Source organism: Ursus maritimus, unplaced genomic scaffold (genome assembly GCF_017311325.1).
Source record: "Ursus maritimus isolate PB19 unplaced genomic scaffold, ASM1731132v1 scaffold_12, whole genome shotgun sequence".
NCBI lineage: Eukaryota > Metazoa > Chordata > Mammalia > Carnivora > Ursidae > Ursus > Ursus maritimus.
Genome location: NW_024423564.1, coordinates 33,577,070 through 33,597,352, shown reverse-complemented (window position 1 = coordinate 33,597,352; position 20,283 = coordinate 33,577,070). Strand labels below are relative to the sequence as shown.

Sequence of the window (20,283 nt, the reverse complement as noted above, 5' to 3'; positions counted from 1 at the left end):
GATATAATACTGTATGTTAACTAACTGGAATTAAAAACTTTAAAAAAGAATTCATGTAAAAGAAAAAAATGAAAGTGAAATTAAGACATTTTTACAAATACTAAGAATTCATGACTGGCAAAATTTGACTATAAGGAATCTGAAGGAAGTCCTATAGGCTTCAGGGAAATGAGACCATTTGGAAATGCAGATCTACAGAAAAGAATGGAGAATATCAGGAAAAGTGAATGCATGGATAAATTAAAAAACACTACTTTCCCCCTAAATACCCTAAAACACATATTTCACTTATATTAAAAACAAAAATACTTTATTTATATTAAGGCAAAATTTTAACTTTGCAAAATGGGTTTATAACACAGTTTTAATACATAAAAACAATTATAGCATAAACAACAGGATGTCGGTGGTAAATGGGTTTATATGGTTGCAATTTTCTTACAATTATGTTAAGTATTACTATATTAACCCTAAGTAGACTATGGAAAGTTAGGTTGTATACTGTAATCCCTGAACCAGCAGCTGGCAAACTACAGCCTGGGGGTCAAATCTGGACCAGCACTTGTTTTTACAGAAAATGTTTACTGAATCCTGACCTAGAATAACCACTTGAAAATAATAGTTCAAAGAAGTATAGCTAAAAAGCCAATATTCTAAACTAAAATGGAGTGCTCAACGCCAAAAGAAGGCACTAAACAACAGTACCACCACAAGGGAAGAACAATCATAAAATGGTTGACCAAAGTGCAACTAAATTGATGATTACATTAAATGGAAATGTACCGAACACTAAAAGGTAGAGATTTTCAGAATGAATAAAAAAGAAAGACCCAATTACAAGACACTCGCTTTAAATACCAAAACGCAGTTGTGTTGAAAGTAAATGAATGGAAAAGACAGGCCATACAAACTGCAAGCATAAGTAGGCTGGAGAGACTTATTAATCAAAAAAAGCCAATTTAAAAAACAAACATATTATCAGGAATAAAAAGTATTACCAGAGATATAGAGGAATATTTTGTAAAAATAAAAGGGGGGTCAGTTCATCAGGAAGACATTATAATCCTAAATGTGAAATCTCTAAAAATTGCATTTGAAAATTAACAAATTTAACACCATTAACTCATCAACTGAAAGAATATCTAGATCTAAAAAATCAATAATAGTTACAGGTTTTATAAGATTTAGAAATCTAAAAACAGTTACCCAGGTTTTTTCACCTTAATAATACCATGGATCACGGCCTTTCCTCTTGAGTCAGATCTACATGTAGATGGAAGGCAAGTGTAGGAAACAGAGTTGGCCCATAGACAGATGTATTTCTCCTAGTTATCTCGACAAGCAACGTGTTACCATTTTTTATTTAATACCTGGCTTTAGAATTATGACAATTGAGAGATGTCTCTTCACTTTACACCCAAGGAAAATATCATCCGGAGAGCTAACCAATTTAATCAAACTATACAGCTAGTAGGAGCATGTACTGGAGCAAAGGTCAGTCTGACCTTCAACATATCTTTCCATTATATAGCACTGCCTGCTTCTCAGACAGTTGCATAAATGACTGGAGACATTGTGGAGGATCAAACAAATCTTCAGGGCTGCCTGGATTCTTGGATTGATTGATCCTAGCTTCCCTAAGATGGCAAAAGTCTATTTCAGTTCAACCAAGAAGAAGGAGACAATGTAGGTATAGAGCTATGTAAACCTCAACAACTACTATAAACTCATGATTTAATGTCCAACCCACGTCATCCACTAAAGTAACTTTACTCAATTGCCACATATTTTAAGCTTTGTATACAGTGTGGCGAAGTGGAAAGAATCTACAGAAACACCATTGGCATCAATATAACAGAAACCCAGATGATGACTATTAATATTCAAAGAATGTTCTTTGGGATGACTTCAATGGATAACACTCACACACAAATTCTTTCCTTGGATACAGTCATTTTTCTCCTTTAGGTCTCTGCTATTTTACATTTGACCGTTAAATACAATGTCATTATGGGAAACAGCAGGCAGGGGGCAGCAGATTTCAAAGAGGAACAAGTAAATGCAGTGACATTAGTGACAACCACGGTAGCAGAAAAAAACATTTCTCTTATCCTTTTCTGACTCTTCAGTTGCCATCTATTTAAATTATTATCTAATTTTATAACTTTAAATTGTGTATAGATATGTATATGATAAAGCAAGGTGTCATTACAAATTAAAATTATGATTCTAAATAAAAACAGAAATATATGAAATGTACGAAAGCTCATACAATTAACATTATGTCCTCAAAATTTTATATGTATGTACTAGCATAGATATGTGTGCGTGTGTACATGTGCATATGTGTATCCTTCTGTTTTTGTTTTTCATATTTCTCCCCTTCATTAGTGAATGAAGACATGTGATCCTCTTTAGCTGACAAACTTGTGCTTGTTTCTGTGCTATGACCATAAAAAAGAACTTACTGCCACTCAGGGAAAAAAAACTGTATACTTCTGAAAAGATTTTTTGATGGCAGGAAAATATCTAGCATTGTATGGTATTAAAAACTCTTAGAGCAGTGGCATGGCAAAGCACGGTGACACACATAGCTCCAAGCTCCAAGGGTCTAAAGAACACTCAAACAGAATTAAAATGAAAGTTGGTAAGAAGCCTCAAAGAACTTTCTTGTTATTTTAGCTTTATTCATATTATATTACATTTATATAATATCGCACTATTTTATTTTGAAATGGATTTCATAGAAAAATTAATCCTACCTAGGGAGGAGTGTAACAGTTATCACCACCAGTTTATAACTGGTAGCACTAAGGCCTAGAATGAGCAAGCAGCTTGCACAAATAACACATCTACCTAATGACTGAAGGAGGAAAAGAACTGGTATTCTCTTAGTCTAACGTGCTGATAATAACAATAGTTGCACCAGAGAATAAAATGAACAAAATTTATTCATGGCTTAATTATTCTTTATTACTTACTGGTTTCCCTTGAACTCCTCTCTCTCCAGGGTTTCCAGTCTTACCCTACATAAGGAAGAAAATGTTTGGGTCACATAGCTCCCTCACCAGATATTAAACACATACCAAGAAAAACAGGGAAAATTTTATATATTTATCTTTAATATGAAATGTTTTAGTACTTACAATAAGACCATAAGGCCCTCTTTTTCCTTGATCTCCTTTTTCACCCTAACAAAGTATTAATACCAGAGGAATTAATATGAATGAGAATTATGGTCTTACACATGCTAGCATACACTCACATACAAGAAAATAGGACATCAAATATATAATTCAATATTTAAAAGAAAATATTTCTCTGTGTGTAGTAAAAACTTTATGTATGTTTCATACTTACACTAAGAGAAAATTTAGAACAATACTTTTGTAAGGAAATACAACAGTTTTAAGTCAGGTAGAACACACATGGGCTCAAAAACTTAATTATATATAAAATGAAAAAAATCAGTGTTTACCTTGGCACCTTGTATACCTTGTTCCCCTGAGAGACCATCTGGTCCTCTTGGTCCCTGGGGATGGAAAAAAGTCCTATTGTTAATTTGAAATATTATTATTTTTTTTACTATTATGCATCCTTACAAACGAACGCACTGTGTTCTTCTTGACAAATTCCTTCTGCGTGTTTCTGTACCATGACCACAGAAAAGAATACAGCTAGGTATATGGATGAACCTATTTGTATGGGATAATCAAGCCAGTGTTTTCAAGATTTATTGCCAAATAATAAATCAGGTGACCACAAAAACAGTTGATTCAGTTGTTGAGGTGGTTATAATATAGGTTTGTTATTTGAATATTTTATTCACCTTACTTACTCACTCTTACTTACATCCACAACTTATTCCAAGAACAACTCCACATTAACTTAAAAGTGGCTGGCTTGTCTGTTCAACAGTCTTCTTAAGGTTTCTGTTTTTGGAGTGGCACTCTTTTCTGTATTAGAGAATGAGCGCTGACCTCATTGTACTCACTATTCACCTGCTTGACAACAGTTACTGGAAAGTGGCAAGGGCACAGAAAAGGGACAGAAAACACTGCTGGGAATCTTCATGTAAATGTAAAACTTCTCAGCTAAGTTGCTATCAATATTCAGTCATTAGTTGTGAAGAACTCCTAGTTGCAAAAATTACTCTGTAATAAAATGACGGTATATGTCTCCATGCCTAAATTATAACAATCCTTGGAATATCTTAAAGTCCCTTTCAAAGGAATTAATTCAGTTCTACAACACTGACAATGTCTACTGTGGAAAAGGTACTGCGTTAAGTGTTACGGAGATACACAATTGTAAGAAAGTTTCTCCTTCATGAAGCTTAAAGAATGGTAAGGTAAATTATACAAATGATGATTATATAGGGAGAGATAAGGCATTTTAAGGGCTAAAAGGATTCAAAGGAGGGAGAGAACTTGCACAGGTTTGTATAAGGAATAAAGATATCCCTTTGACAGCTGGAGATCATACTCTGAAAGGAACTCTGGACAGAGGGATAAGATGAGAAAAGGGTACAGAGGCAGGAAAGACACCCAAGAATGAAAAAAGTAGTCTGTTTAGCTGATCTATTGACTACAAGTAGTATTTCTTCGTATTTCTATACTAAGTATTTTCTATACTAAGAAATAATTGTGGAAAGACTGGGACTTAAAAGGTGAAAGACTGGAGTTTATATTTAAACCAATAGGCAATGAAAAGGCACTGAAGACTTTTTTTTTTTTTAAGATTTTATTTATTTATTTGAGAGAGAGAGCATGCACACACAAGCATGGGGAGGGGCAGAGGGAAAGGGAGAAGCAGACTCCCTGCTGAGCAGGGAGCCAGATTCAGGGCTTGATCCCAGGACTCAGGTATCATGACCTGAGCCAAAGGCAGATGCTTAATCAACGGAGCCACGCAAGCACCCCAAGAAGGCACTGAAGATTTCTATACAGATGGTGATACAAATTTCCCAATACAACATGCTGATTTGAAGGAATCCCCTAGGCTCCTTCTTTTTTATCCCATCTGAGGTCAGCTTGGTTTAGCTTTATGTTCTTAAAAAACTGCTTACTGTAATAGGACTCTCTTTCTGGGTACTGTTAGGGTACTGCATTCCCTGATCCTTTTAGGCATATTCAGGGGATTAGAGAGAAGGCTCACACTCCATGAGGATCGACAGCCCCACTGGTCATACTAATGTTAAAGCCATAGCTCCAGCCCTTCAATCTCAGTCTGTATTGAAGGTACTCCACGATCTGCCCTAACTTCCTTTTCTGCCCTATTTTCCCATAAAAGACTGTAAAAGTGAGTTTCAGTCTTATGTGTAGAACCTTGAATGTCAAGTTGAGGAATATGGACTCAATTTAGTAGATAAGAGACTTTCAAAGTGTGTTACTCATTTAACAAACATTTGCTGAGTTCCTATTATAAGCCAAGCATTGCTTCAGGCACAGAAGATATGGTAGGGAGAAGAGGTACATCCCTGAATTCATAAGCAATCAAATGAATATATAAACTTAAACTATAAAATGACAGTAAGAAGTCAAATATAATGAAGTAAAATAAAGGAGCTTAAGGGACTAGAGAGAATTCAAGTTGGGGAGCCCTATTTTAGACAGGGTGGTCTAAGAAGCCTTTCTAAAATGGCATATGGGGAAGATCATTCTGGCAAAAGAAATAGAAACTACAAAGGTCCTGAGGTGGGCACATGCTTGGAATGATTAACAGTTAAATAACTGAAGAAGAAAACAGGAACAATTATTAAAGGATGACTCGGAAGTTTTAAAGGCAAAGATCCCTCAGAACCTTGTTCTAAACACCACCTTCACCTTAACAATTCAGCAGCCTATATTGATTCTCTTTCTCTGTTACTCTCTAAGCACATTCTCCTTCTCCTCTTTCTGCTCTATAAGAAAACACTTTACAAAATTTTTTTAGAGTTATAACAAGGTGGCTGAAGGAGTATGAAAAGGAATGAGTGTTGTCTAGTGACAGCAGCTACACTTGTGACGAGCACGGCATAACCTACAAAGTTGTTAAATCGCTATGCCATACACCTGAAACTAATTGTAACATTGTGTGTCAGCTATACTTCAATTAAAAAAAAAAAAGGAATGCGTGGTCAACATTCTTAAATACTGCAGAAAACAAGTGAGATATAGACTGAAAATGTGTCCACTGGGAATCAGGCACTTAACCCTTTTGCAACCTGAAATCTCTATCTTTCTTGGATATTTTGTTATAATAACTAGTAGAGTGATGACAGCATTAATGGCAAACAAACTGGAAGTGTAGGTTTGCTTGGGTGGAGAGGGAGAATGAGGCAAATACAATGAATGTGATTCTAGACAATCAACCACAATGAGGAGGTATCTCTAAGGCTAGTGCTAGAGAATAAGTTATTTTGTCTAGGTTTTTTTTTTAATTTTTAAATTTCTTTTAGATTTTATTTATTTATTTATTTGACAAAGAGAGAGAAAAAGCACAAGCAGGGGAAGCTGTAGGCAGAGGGAAAGGGAGAAGCAGGTTTTTGCTGAGCAGGGAGACTGATCCCGGCTCCATCCCAGGACCCTGGGATCATGACCTGAGCTGAAGGCAGACGCTTAACAGACTGAGCCACCCAGGTGCCCCCATTCTGTCTAGGTTTAAATGGTGGTATCCATATGGATAAATCTGCAAAAGTCCTCCCAGACACCGAGTTGTAAATCTAGAATTAAAAGAAAAAAAGATTGGTCTAAAGATGGCAAGTCTCTTTTCTTACATAAAATCAGATTAAGTGGCTGCCTGGATATATACATAGAAAAGACTGCATCTAGGTCAGGAGGAAGATCTCAGAATTAACTGCCAGTTTCTGCTTCTGATATAAATCACCTAATGTCAAGGCTGCACCAGTGCAAACTCCACTTTTTTAATATGAAGAAATGGAAGCCTGCAAACACGAGTTGCCTGAGTCATATGATGTCTAAATGTATAAAGACTTTAAATAGCCGTGCTTTATTAAGTTTATAATATTTTTTCAAATGTTAAAAAGAGGCATAGGTTAATCCTGTTAACAAGTGGATTTAGATTGAAATAGAGGAACTGAAGTTTAAAGGAAGTTTATAAAATGGATATGAAACTTATAAGTAACTGCTAATTGGCATTATAATTGAAAGGAGTGCCCTCCAGAATTAAGGAATACACATAGTAATGATAATCACTCATTTTATAATGTTTTTTGTCAAAATATTTTTTTAAATATACTTTCAGATTATTATTTCATTTACTGAACCAGCACTATATAGGAAACAAATTTCTGCTTCCACAGTAATGACAAAGATAACCACACTTAGTTTAAAAAAAAAAAAGGTCTAAGTATAGCAATTGCATTAATTAAAGGTTATAAAGCCTAAGGTTGCTGGTTAAGAGGTTAAGGCCGAAAGAACTCTAGGAAAGCTTAATATGCTCTATGTTTCAGTTAAGGCTAAATTAATTAACTAAAAGCTTAGCTTTCTCAGGATCTGTAAGTTTCATTCTGATATTAGTTGTAAAAGTTACCCCTGGGTTAGTTTATATGCCTTCTTTGACTTCTGAGACAAATTAAGCTTTAGGACAAGATCTAAGAGACCAATAGCATTATAATAAGACATCTAATTGGGTATAAAGTTATTTTTTTAATATCTGCTTTAAAATATTTGATTATCAGGGCCGCCTGGGTGGCTCAGTCGGTTAAGTGTTGGACTCTTGATTTCAGCTCAGGTCATGATCTCAGGGTTGTGAGACTGAGCCCAGCATTGGCCTCCATTCTAGGCATCGAGCCTGCTTAAAATTCTCTCTTTCCCTCTCCTCCTGCCCCTTCCCCACACTCATGCGCATGCGAGCAAAATAAAATAAAATAAAATAAAATATCTGATTATCTATAAAGCTCTTGGAGAATGTATGGTAGCTAAATAAAAAATCTGATCTTTTCTTCATCATCTGTAAGAAAAGTTAAAGTTGGCTACAATAAGTGGCAATTAGTAGGTTCTAAAAACTGGAATAAAATCTGATAGCTCAGCTACATAAATTAAGCATGTTTCATAAAATAACAAGTACTTGAATTGTAGGCAATAATATTAAAGAGTTAACAAAATTCCTGAATAATCAATATAATCCTATAAGTATTAGATGATAGGAGACAAAACCACTACTTCATATAAATGCTACAATTAAAAAAAATTATCAACACACTGATATAAACTGCACACTAGTTTATGTAGGAAGCTTTTATGAGAATTACAAGATCATCTCTATAATGCTTGTAATCAATTTTAAAGAGCTAAAGCATCTATGAATGAAATAAACAACCCTTATTCACAGAACAAATGTCCTTATAACTTAGATTCAGTATGTTTATACTTCCTTTTAACCACATCCATCTGTCTTTGCTTGACCCCTCTATTAATTTTTAATTACTCAGATGCCTAACTAATTATGCCTAGCAGTCTGTTCTGGCTCTTGATTGATATAGCTGGGACAAAATGTTCCCTTAAGTAAAAACTAATATTATCTGTGATTTTGTGGGAAAAATCATGTCATTCTATTCTTGTTATAAACTTTTTCAGGAGACGAAACCGCACAAAAATCTCTTCTTTAATACTTGGTGTGCTCCAGGTAGTACTTACACTGAATCTAAATGAAAATGCTGATGGCTGGTTTCCCAATATGGTATGCCTTTTCTCAAAGAAGCCACAATTCAGAATTTTTATGGTCATATCCATTCTGCATCTTGCATAGAAAATCTTAAAACATTACATATTTCTAATACAGTTATTTCAATCTTTTTTCCTCACTTAAATATTAAGTAGCATAGAATAAAAAATAACTCAGCTGTATGCCTCTCTACCCTCCCTTCCCGAGAAAGGGTACAAAATCTGAAGATGCCTAATGTTCAAAGGCCCAATCCATGGGCAAAAAAAGAGAAGTTAACTTTGCTCAGTGTGTCATCTCTCCTGTCAGGGCAGCTGGAGACAGGACACAGAAGTACATATTGAAGAGACACCAAAGGATCAGACCTAGCCCCAGTGAGTTAAATGTACACATGAGGGACAGCAACTAAAGCTGTGTTGATTCCTAGTGACCCAAAAAAGGCTAAGCCACCATCTTTCTGGTACTGCAGTAGGGAATCTGCTAGCCTATATTGTCTATATGATGGATATGATTGTATGTATTGTTAATTAGCTTTGGCATATTAAATTATTTTACTACACTTAAATGACTATTCTTCAGCCAAACTTGGCAAGTGAAAAAAAAAAGGTTTGGAGTATGTAGGATAAATAAACTTTAAATTCATGCCAAATCTCCCATCTAAGAATCTCAAACCATAAGAATGATACTTTCAGCCAATCCTGCTCTTTTTCAGCTATCTGAGAAGCAGAATGATATAACCTTCACAAAGCAGGTTAGACAAATTTTCATTATATTAATTTAACTTGTTTTCTGAAATGGCAGACATTGTTGCTTGCTTGAGCTTTTCTTACCCTCTGGAAAAGTACCAATATTGTACAATACTTCAAAAGCCACTGGGCTGTAACGAATTAAAGAGTAAAACTCATGTGGTCCAGATCTAAAAGATAGTTACCCTTGAACCCTCCATGGTATGAGGAGAATGCCTGATAAATTATAAGAAACCAGTAAATGTTAGATAGTTGAATGACAGATGGGTGGGCAGGCAGACCCGTAAGGGCATGTCCTATTATTAATGATGTTCACATGGCCATGTGATAAGTGTAAGTCACAGGCAAAACAGTAATAAGAACCAGTTCCATAATAATAATTCCCTATGTGATCTCAGGGTCCATGAACGTAGGGCACAGCTTCCTCTCCAGTTTACTGTGACACAGTTGTGTGCTATGAAGAGGTTACAGGTATGCTGGGAAGATCAACCCCCACAGCCTTTGGGGGTGGTAGGGAAGAGCTGGAGCACAGGAACTTCCGGCCAGATACCTTTTTCATTTATCTCAGTGGGTCAGACACATATTCTTTTTTTTTTTTTTGCAGTTGAAAAACATTGGGAAAGGTGGACCTAGCATACTGAGATCACATCCATAGCGGAGAACAGATTGATAAGAAGACAATAGAAATAGGAAGATACTATGTGACATCTGGAAGGGAACTTTCTAATAATATATTCTTAAATATTCTGGTCTTTAGTTCTTTTTTGTATTCTCAATGTTCAGAAATTGCCTGAAATATTCTACTGCAAAGGAAGTGTTTTTGTACTAAACAAAACCTTCATTTCTAAATAAGATTTCCTTGTTTAGAAAGTACTGAATTAACTTTAAGTAATTGTGAGAAGCCATTTTGGGAGAGAATCAGTAAAATGTATTTGGAGGGTAAGAGGAAAATAGACCATTGAGGAGGTAAGAGTTGAGGACAAAGTGGCAAATCAGAAAAGGATAACGATCTATTGACTGATGAATGGATAAAGAAGAGGTGGTATATTTATATAATGGAATATTACTCAGCCATAAAAAAGAATGAAATCTTACCATTTGCAACAATGTGGATGAAACTGGAGCGTATTACACTAAGTGAAATTAGTCAGAGAAAGACAAATACCATATGATCTCACTTATATGGGGAATATAAGAAAGAAAACAGATGAACATAGGAGAAGGGAAGGAAAAATAAAATAAGATAAAAACAGAGAGGGAGGCAAACCACGAGACTCTTAACTACAGAGAACAAACAGGGTTGCTGGAGGGGAGGTTGGTGGAGGGATAGGGTAACTGGGTGATGGGCATTAAGGGGGGCACTTGATGGAAAAAACACTGGATGTTATATATAACTGGTGAATCACTAAATTCTACTCCTGAAACTAATACTACACTGTGTTAGTGTTATGTTAACTAACTTGAATTTAAAGAACATCTTGGAAGGAAAAAAAAAAAAAAAGAAAAAGAAAAGGGTAACAATCTACCCAGGGGTCATGGGGAGGTTAGAAAACCACAGAGCAAATGAACTTCCATACGACTTAGGAGAAAACACAAGTGGTTCAGGAGGAGTTCTTGCTTAGGTACATGGCTTCTATAAGACCCCAATTACTTAATTAACAAAAGGCAAAACATAGCAAAAAGTATTTCTGCTGTTTTTCAACTGTCATAAAACTGGTTGGGCTTTCTCACTTTGACTAATACAAAGTTGAATAAACACATTTGACCTGACCAAGTACTGAATGCTGGCAGGGTATAGACCATTAAATGACAATTTGGATACAGATCATCTATTGTCTTTTTATTTTATTATTTTAAATCTCATTTGGGCTAAAATAGAAGTGGCCATCAGGATAATTTGTAGATTGTAAATCTACAACCCAGTAAGGAAAATAGTTTTTCAGGAAAGAAATAATAATAAAGACAAATTTGCTCTCTTTCATCAATCTTCACTTAAAACACAGGACATGAAACTAAAGTTATTATTTCAAACTGGGCATTCTTAACACTTTTCTCCCATTTGCCAACTGGAAAATGAAGTTTTTGTTTTGTTTTTAACTTTTGTTAGTTGGACACCGTATTTTTAGGGTTTTTAAATATTTTCTTCACTAGCTCTAAAAATCAAAGTAAAGCCAAGGGAGAAAGGAGAATTCTTACACCCACATATTCAGATTTATCAAGGAAAAAAAAAAACCCTCCTTAGTATTCTGTATGGTGTCAAATAAGCATAGGCTTGGGAGATAGATAAACTAAGATTTGAATCCTGGTTTTGTTGTTTCTCTCTGTGTGTCTATAGGCCATATACTTAAACTCTCTGAGCTCTGTTTTCCTCAGCTATAATATCGGAGACCATATATCTTCTTTGGATAGTTCTAAGTATTAAGTAAAATAAGAGATGTAAAGGTGCCTGGCATGTGATAGACATGCAATAAATTGTGGTTCTTATGTCTTCAAAGAAAAAAAAAGGATTTAATGTTTAAAAAACTCAAAAATTGAAAGATTTCTAATTTAATTCTTACACATAATTACCAAACAATGATGGTATATGCCTGATTTACCATTAATAAACAGTCATCCTGCATCTGTCTTCATTCCATTACCTGTTGCTCTTATTTTGTCATGATGTTACTATTCCTTGCTATGTAAGTCTCTGGTCAGTAGAAAAATAACTTACTTAAACATCCTCACATTTACAATTCTCCCAAAGAATGGAACTGGAAATTGAGAATGTGTAAGAAGAATTCTATATGTAATTAGTAAAATTTGTAAAACATAAAATGGAAAAGCATGGTTTTATGAGTACAAATGATAATGAGTCACACTTTAATTAATGTAGGTAGTTCATCTCATATAATGAAAACAAGGAAAAAACCAACAATATCTAAGCACAATCTAGAAGACATAGAGCTGTTTTTGCCAAACACATGACTATTTATGAAGTCATCTTTTTTTTGAGATTAATGTACTTCTTGCATTAGATAACTTACTCTTTGTCCTTTAGGACCTTGACTCCCAGGTGGTCCTCTTGCCCCCACATGACCCTACACATTGAAAATTTAAAAATCAGTCATAGAATTCACAGAAATGTTAGCAAAATAGGAATTATAACCTTTCTTATGACATGTAATTCTCCTTGGGAATTCCAAAAATGAAATTGATCAATCTCCTTTAAAATATGCTTTATTTATGAAATAAATGCCATACTTTCCTCCCCCATTATTCTGCTATTCTTCCCTCCTCCAGTATTCCAACTAGTTTTCAGGAGGAACATTAGAGTGACAGTGGAGACACCCATTTAGCCAGTCTGACTAGTCTAATCAGTTGGGTCCCTCAAAAAAAGCAATGACTATTGCTGCAAGATTTCTTTCATTATTCTAGACATGATAATCCCATCATAAAAATATAGATTTTTTCCTTGTTATGATGAAACATGTCCCAAAATACACTAAATATGTCACAAATAGACTGTAATGAAGATAAGTTGTTACTTATTACTAAGTCAATTACAATGAATTTTTTATACTTGATAATTTTTAATAAAGACTTAATTAGAAAACAAAATTGATTTATCTATATGACATTAGGTAGATAAAAACAGTGAACTTTTATAGGATCTTAGATTTATTATCTTATGTGATAAAAAGACTGGCAACTATACCAATCTAGATCAGTCTTCCTAATTTTAGAAGTCAATAACATGCCTATCAACGTACTGGAAAGTCAGGCCTATCTTCAAAACAGAAACTTCACAAAACGGCATAAACCATTTCTGATAATAGTTCTGTTTAAGGGGATTATTAAGGCTTATCTTTTTCACATATAAGTTGCTTATTTTGCATAAGAACAAAAAGTACAGTATAACAAAAATCATAGATTTAAATTAAAACAGACATTCTAGAAGGGAATATAAAGTCTTCTCTTTACTTACAGGTAATCCCAGTGGACCAATGGGTCCTGGATCCCCAGGAGTACCTGGATATCCCTATAATTTGAGTAAAAATATGAAAGACATAAAGTCTCTATTATATCCGATTATTTTTACTGAAGACAAACCAGTAATTTATAAATAATAACAACAAGTGATAATGTAAATAAGATTTCTCTTTTCTATCCAGGATATAAAAGGCCATGGGAAATGTACCACAGTTAGAAATAAGACATGATTACACAGAAACTGTATATCCTTTTATTACTAACTCTTTGCCTAGAAAAGAAATTTGCTAACCAGAATCCCATATTAGGACCTATTTAGAAGAGAATATTCATCTTTTCTTTCTGTAGGTTTTTCATGCTATGAATAGATGCATGTTACATTATACAGATTACGAAACCATTTCATTGTCAGAAGCCAGGGAATTCTATAATGAAGGAATGTGAATGTATACAAATACTCTAGCCTGTTAAATTTTAGAAGGAACACATCCTTTAGGGTATTAATACTAATCCAGAGAATGTCTTAGTAGATAGTAATTCCTGAAGTTGATTAACCTAATGGGTGTATTAAATTTCTTAGTTGACAGCAATTGGACATAGCTAAAAAACCCAATCTTACAGTGTTTTGCTGATAACACAGAAGTTAAAATTAAAGAATAACTTAGATAAAATAAATTTGTAGACAGTATTACATGCCACTAGATCTATTACAATATATTTTCTGAAAGCAAGATTCTTTCATTGATTTTTTTTGTCCTAGTTCCTATCATATTTAGAAACTAATAAACTAAAAAAATACAATCTATATATAATATTTGTCAGCTATTACTACCTTAAAGATGAGAGAGTAAGATGAATTCTGCATTCTGATGTTTCACACATTAAAGAATTACATCAGGACCACACACTCATGAAAGAGTGGAAGTGATAATATGTGCCATAGAAACTATAGGCTATAAAAAAACAGTAGAATCCTAATTGAATTTTCTTTTTCATCCATTTCAGCTAATTTATGGTGGTTTAATTCTTCCCTTAAAGCTATAGACTCATTTGACCAAGCCATCATTTGCTTGCTTCTCAGTGCCAATCAGCATTTGAAAGGTAAACTGATTAAAGGAAAAGAAAATTCTAACGGAAATATACTGTAAAATAGACATTTTCACTTACTTAAGTTCCATTCAAGGCAATTCCACCTCTGGAATTATGATGTTCTTTGGAAATATATTTCAAATCACTGACTCTTACCATAACACCCTTTTCCCCCTGGGGACCTAGTGGACCTGGACTTCCACGTTCTCCCTTTTAAAACAAACAAACAAACAAACAAACAAACAAACAAAAAAGAAAACCATTGAGGCACGTTAATCAGTCATGACTGAGCTAAGCCTTGACAGGAACATTGTAGAATCATACCTTACATGCATATCTCATCCTAACTGCCAATAGTATTTAATTTACAAAGTTTGTATTTTTACCTTAAAGTTGCTAGACTTGTAATACAACAAAAGTCCTCAAGATATATTTCAAGGGATAAAATATTAAATGTATTGTTTTATAAGTAGAAATGCTTATCATTTTGAGGCATATAAAATAGGAGGATGGTAAAAGTATCAAGACATGTTGTAAGAATTAACTAATTCCTATAACCATTGAACAAAATTTTATTTCTGTAGTCTGTCTACCACAATTAAGTATAATTATGATAATCAAATATGACATAGCAGATTAAAAGAATTAAACTGATTCACATTAAAATTCCTAGGATTGTCATAATCTTAGGGTAGAACATTTGACCTTGCACAGAAGAAACCAAGTCAGAATAAAAACAGTTACAAATCTAATTTTTTTAAACTGAGCTTTTATATTTGTTATATTGTTAATAAAAAATCAATAAGTATATATTAAGCACTTTTGATACACTGAGGGCTGGAAAGCTGTAACAGAAATTTGAGTAAGAGTCTAGTCTCAAGTATTTGGAGACATGACATTAACAAAGGTCAATCAATTAGAGGACAATTAAATTGTAAATTGTGTGGTGCTTATTCTAAGTCCAGGAAGTAAAGAAATGAGGAAGGATTAGAGGAATCTGGGAAGACTCTATGGAGGAGATGAGAATTTGAGTCCTATAGTTTGGCTTTGAATAAATAGAGGGAAAGGGAGAGGATACTCCAAACAACAACAACAACAACAACAACAACAACACAGTGAGAACAGGAATAGGAACAAATATGTAATATACAAGACAGGGGAGGGAGAAAGATTTATATTGAAGAATATTAGAAAATTTGTTGGATGAACTGATTAAGCCAAAATTATGTAGTACTTTGACAGCGAAGTAGAGGGGTTAATAGGGTCAACAGTAGGGAGCCAATGATGGCTTTTCAAAATGTTTCATCATGACCCATCAAAATTAGTCCTCTGCTTGTAGTATGTAGGATGGATTAGAGGATAGAAATATGACAGGGGGTAAATTTAACAAACTGATAAGAGTATGTCTGGGAGGGGCAGGCTTTGGATGAACTATTAGAAAAGATGAATTATATAGGAAAAAAATTCTAAGTCCTGCTAAAAGATTAGGCATAGAGAATGGAGGAAAAAGGAAAGCAGATTTGGATTTCACTCTATTCCGGAAGACTGGAAGAATTAAGATAGGTATAAGACACACTAATAGACATGAGATTATTGGAAAGAGACCGGTTTAAATGTGGAAAAAAAAGTGATAAATTTTAGACATGTTGATTTTGACTTAAACTAAAAATTTCAGATGGAAATAACTGGAATATTATCTAATTTACTTCTAGTCCTGGCTCTACTTAATTACTCACAGGATAGCCTTATGTAGTAATTGCACAAGACTATCAGGCTTACGATTTATATCTAGCAAATCAGGTTTTAGTCAAAAACCCAAAGTTTTTGGTTATTACCTACTAGTCCATTACAAGATTCCATAAAAAAATTTTTTTAAATGCCCTTGGTGGTTTCAAGTAAAGAATTATTTTTTATTTTTTAAAAAGACTTTTCTAAATTTGAAATTCAACATGGAAAATCACTCCCAATATCTAGAAGGTATTGATTTCTAGGTAATCTTTAAGCAAATTACAAATTCCATTACAATAGAGGAATATCTATGAATAATTGCATACTGGATTCGAAAGGAAAGCAAGAGATTGTGACTGAGACTTGGATCAGGTAAAGTGACAACTTAATCCTTTTCAAAACTGCTTCTTTAGGGGGCTTGCTCTGATAAAGCAGATTTAAATATGGTCTAGTCATAAATCTAGACCATCAGTTTCATCTTTTCTCTTCAGACTACATCATCACAACCTAAAGAGTAGTCTGTCCTTTACAAATCAGAAACATATATCTTATTAGCTATATTTCAATATATTTAAGATATTCAAGACATCCGACGTATTTTATGTTATGAGTGATTTCTAATTAACATAAAATACCATATAAATGTCTCTCCTTTAAGTTTAGCCTGGAATTCTTACTATTGAAAAAATGAAAGACGTTACCTTTTCACCAATGCTTCCAGTAATCCCAACTTCTCCAGGTAAACCAACAGGTCCCTTTTAGGAAAAAATATAACAGAAAATACACATTTTTTACTGCATTGCTATTACAGCATTTTGGTTTTAAGTCACCTTAATCCGTGTTTCTTTCTTACTCATCCTAAATTTTATCTTAGAGTAAAATTCCTCCTAGTATAGATGTCCAGCCTATGACTTCACATCAAAACGTAATCTATTCATTCAATTAACAAATATATATTAATGCCTAATATGTGGCGAGCCCTGAGCTGGGAGGCACTTAGTTTCATATCCACAGTTCCTGTCCTGGTGGAATTTATAAGCCAGTGGATGTTATAAAGAACTGTAGTTTTCATAGCTTCTTGATGCGGATACATCAGCTTAAGAAGTCATTTTTGTGACTTCTTTGAAAATTCCTCATAGTAGCACCCATCCATTCATTAATTCATTGTCACTCAAGAAATATTTGGTGCCTGCTCTGTGCTGGTACTACACTGCTTTGCTGAGATTTCATTAGCAAGTAAGGCAGATGCAGGCCCTGCTCTCACAAGGCAAAAAGTCTTATACAGAGACCAAAAACAACTAAATTAAAAAGTGAATAATTACAAATCATCGCATCGGCTGATAAAGGAAATGACTGTGATAATGAGGTAGAGAGTGAAAGAGAAGACCGATGGAAAGATGGTCAGGGTAAACCTCAGGTTTGACATCTAATCTGAAGCTGAAGAAGAAGAGGCCAGTTGGCCAAGAGAAGAAAGGAGGAAGAGTGTTCTGGATAGAGTAAACATCTTCAGTAAAGGATGAATTTGGTGTGCTGAAAGAAACAACGGAGGAATTCAGTAACACTGTTTCAGAGTGAAAAAGGCTCGGTGTTCATCTACCTTGTCTTTATGGATTCTACTTCAAGCAGCACAGAAAAAAAATAATATAGATCAAGCTTTATAACAACAACATAATCTTTCTCCTGTCTACAGTTATGAAGCCCTTTTATACTATTGTTTAAAGATGTATGAAACATTTTCCTTTTCAATAGCTATCAAGCAAAGACCCTGCTTAAATAGACTATTGTATGACAATGAGTTAGCATATAGAAGGCACCTAAATCATGAAAAAAAAAATGATTTGCTATGTTGAAGCTAACTGAAGTTAATGCGTGGGGCAGGATTATATCCACATATATTTGTATCATTATCCATATCAATCTCTCTCTCTCACTCTACCTACCCACCACTTTACCTACCTACCTCTCTACCTACCTACCTACCTACCTATCTACTGATCATGGATACACTGACATATGTTAAGCACTACATATGTGTCTAATTTAATCCTCACAACAACCATATTTGGTAGTATTATCCCGATGCCCTTACAGGCAAGGCAGATGAGTTAAACAGCTTGCTGAGGTGGGTGCGTTTAAGTAGTGTAGACGAGTTTAAGTGACTCTGGAGCACTTGAAATGCAGCTGGTCAAAACTGACATGTGCAGTCAATGTAAAAGACATCACATTTTGAAGACTTACTACAAAAAGAATGAAAAAATCAAACCATTGTTTAAATTGATCACATATTAAAATTATAATGTTTTGGAGATATTGGTTTAAATCAAATGTTACTAAAATCAATTTCATCTGCATCTTCTTACCTCTGTAAATATGGCTACTGAAAAATGTTAAATGACATTTGTGACAGGCCTTATATCTCTACTGGACAGCACAGATCTATATTCTCAAACATTATGCTAATGTTAATGGTTATATACAGTTGGAAGTGATGTAATATATTTCTATGATTATTGATTTTAAGAGCATTAACACTTTCACTCTGAGACAATTAGTCATCAATGATCAGTTAATCAAATCTGAGGAGAACAATGAAATATAACATTTGTGAGACAGTAAATAAAATAGCAGAACCTGAACACAGAATAGCATTGATCCAGGGAAAAAACCCTTTTCCTAACATATATAATCTAGGTGCGTGAATGGAGTAGGCCCATTTGACTTATTCCAATATCAACTATGTGTACCAGAACAATGCCACCTACAGAACTATTTTGCTTGGCCCATAGCACTTGCTTATTAATTAAGAGAAACTGAATTAGGTACTAAGATCTAAAAATCCAGAGATTTTATATATAAAGATTAATAAGATGCCTAATTTCAGATGGCCTAGCAAGCATAGGCAAGCATTTTCAAAGGCAAATCTGGATGGACCTAAGCAGCAGTTGCTACTCAGATGCATTCTTTATTTCACTATCGTCCATACCAATTGCTCTTGTCTCTTATACCTGACCCATTTCACTGCTATATACTACCTGCCTGCTCCCAACAGGGCACTTGGGTTTGTCACTCCTGATGTAAGTATTAGGACGTGCAGTCTATCAAAAGGGCATACTTGGAAGAGACAGGTTCTCACGGTAAATAGGCAGTTCACAGGCTTACATCTTTGTCCACAGGGAATCTTTAATGAAACTTAAATTAGGAGAATATAAATAATTTATTAATACTTTGATTCCTCCCAACAGTTTTCTTCCGTTTCTTATATCTGTTTTCAAGTTATACACTTAAGGAGGAAATTCTAAATTAGTGTTGTTGGAATGATGTACATTTTCCCAAAGGTGAAAAGTATAAAATTTCATTCTTATTTCATTAGTTATTGATTGTCTACCAGGTATAAGACACTATACTAGTCAATTTAGAAATAACTAGTAACTAAAATCAAAGTAGACAGCAAAAATATTACAAGAAGATAAAGTACTATAGAATATCGGATAAAGTAGCAGTCAGCAAACTGTGACCCCAAAGGCTGGCTACCTCTTTTTGTAAGTAAGTTTCACGGAGACACAGCAGTGCCCACTTGTTTACCTATTCTCTATGGCTGCTTTTGCCCTAACAAAGGCAGAGCTGAGCAGTTGTGAGAGTCTGTAGGGCCCACAGAGCCCAAACCATTTCTCTTGGGCATTTAAGGGAACTACAAAGCAGTCATTGAAGCTGTAGCCTTCATTTATAAGAATTATCAGCAATTTATACCTTTTTGACTGAGAATTTTCATTTAAAAAATTTCAAAACACTGATTCTACATCTAACACACATTAAAGAAAATGACAAAGCCTTGAGCCAAAACACGCTGTGTGCTAAGAGCTAGACAACTCTACTATAATTGAAAACATTTCACTTTTTATAAAATAGGATATGTCTATTTATAGATTTTGTTAGCTAAAGCAGGAATTCAGAAGGCCAAAAAGCCTTATGTATAATAAATCACTTGTTAGAACTGAAAAGTATTATTTTTTTCTAAAAGTCGGTAAAAACTCTAAAATACACTAGTTCTATTTTTTAAAGTAACCACATCCTTTTTAGTCACTAA

At 34.2% G+C, this 20,283-nt stretch overlaps 1 protein-coding gene across 1 annotated transcript in view; it reads right to left on the bottom strand.

The window, feature by feature from the left end:
- The window catches only part of COL24A1 (collagen type XXIV alpha 1 chain), a 341,448-nt gene that overhangs the window by 145,049 nt on the left and 176,116 nt on the right, over positions 1-20,283 (bottom strand). The window contains exons 24-30 of the mRNA XM_008690817.1: positions 16,901-16,954; positions 14,628-14,681; positions 13,378-13,431; positions 12,437-12,490; positions 3,479-3,532; positions 3,147-3,191; positions 2,982-3,026 (exon numbers count right to left, since the gene is read on the bottom strand). Of these exons, the coding sequence (XP_008689039.1) occupies positions 2,982-3,026; positions 3,147-3,191; positions 3,479-3,532; positions 12,437-12,490; positions 13,378-13,431; positions 14,628-14,681; positions 16,901-16,954 (360 nt within the window). The remainder of the gene's footprint in view (positions 1-2,981; positions 3,027-3,146; positions 3,192-3,478; positions 3,533-12,436; positions 12,491-13,377; positions 13,432-14,627; positions 14,682-16,900; positions 16,955-20,283) is intronic.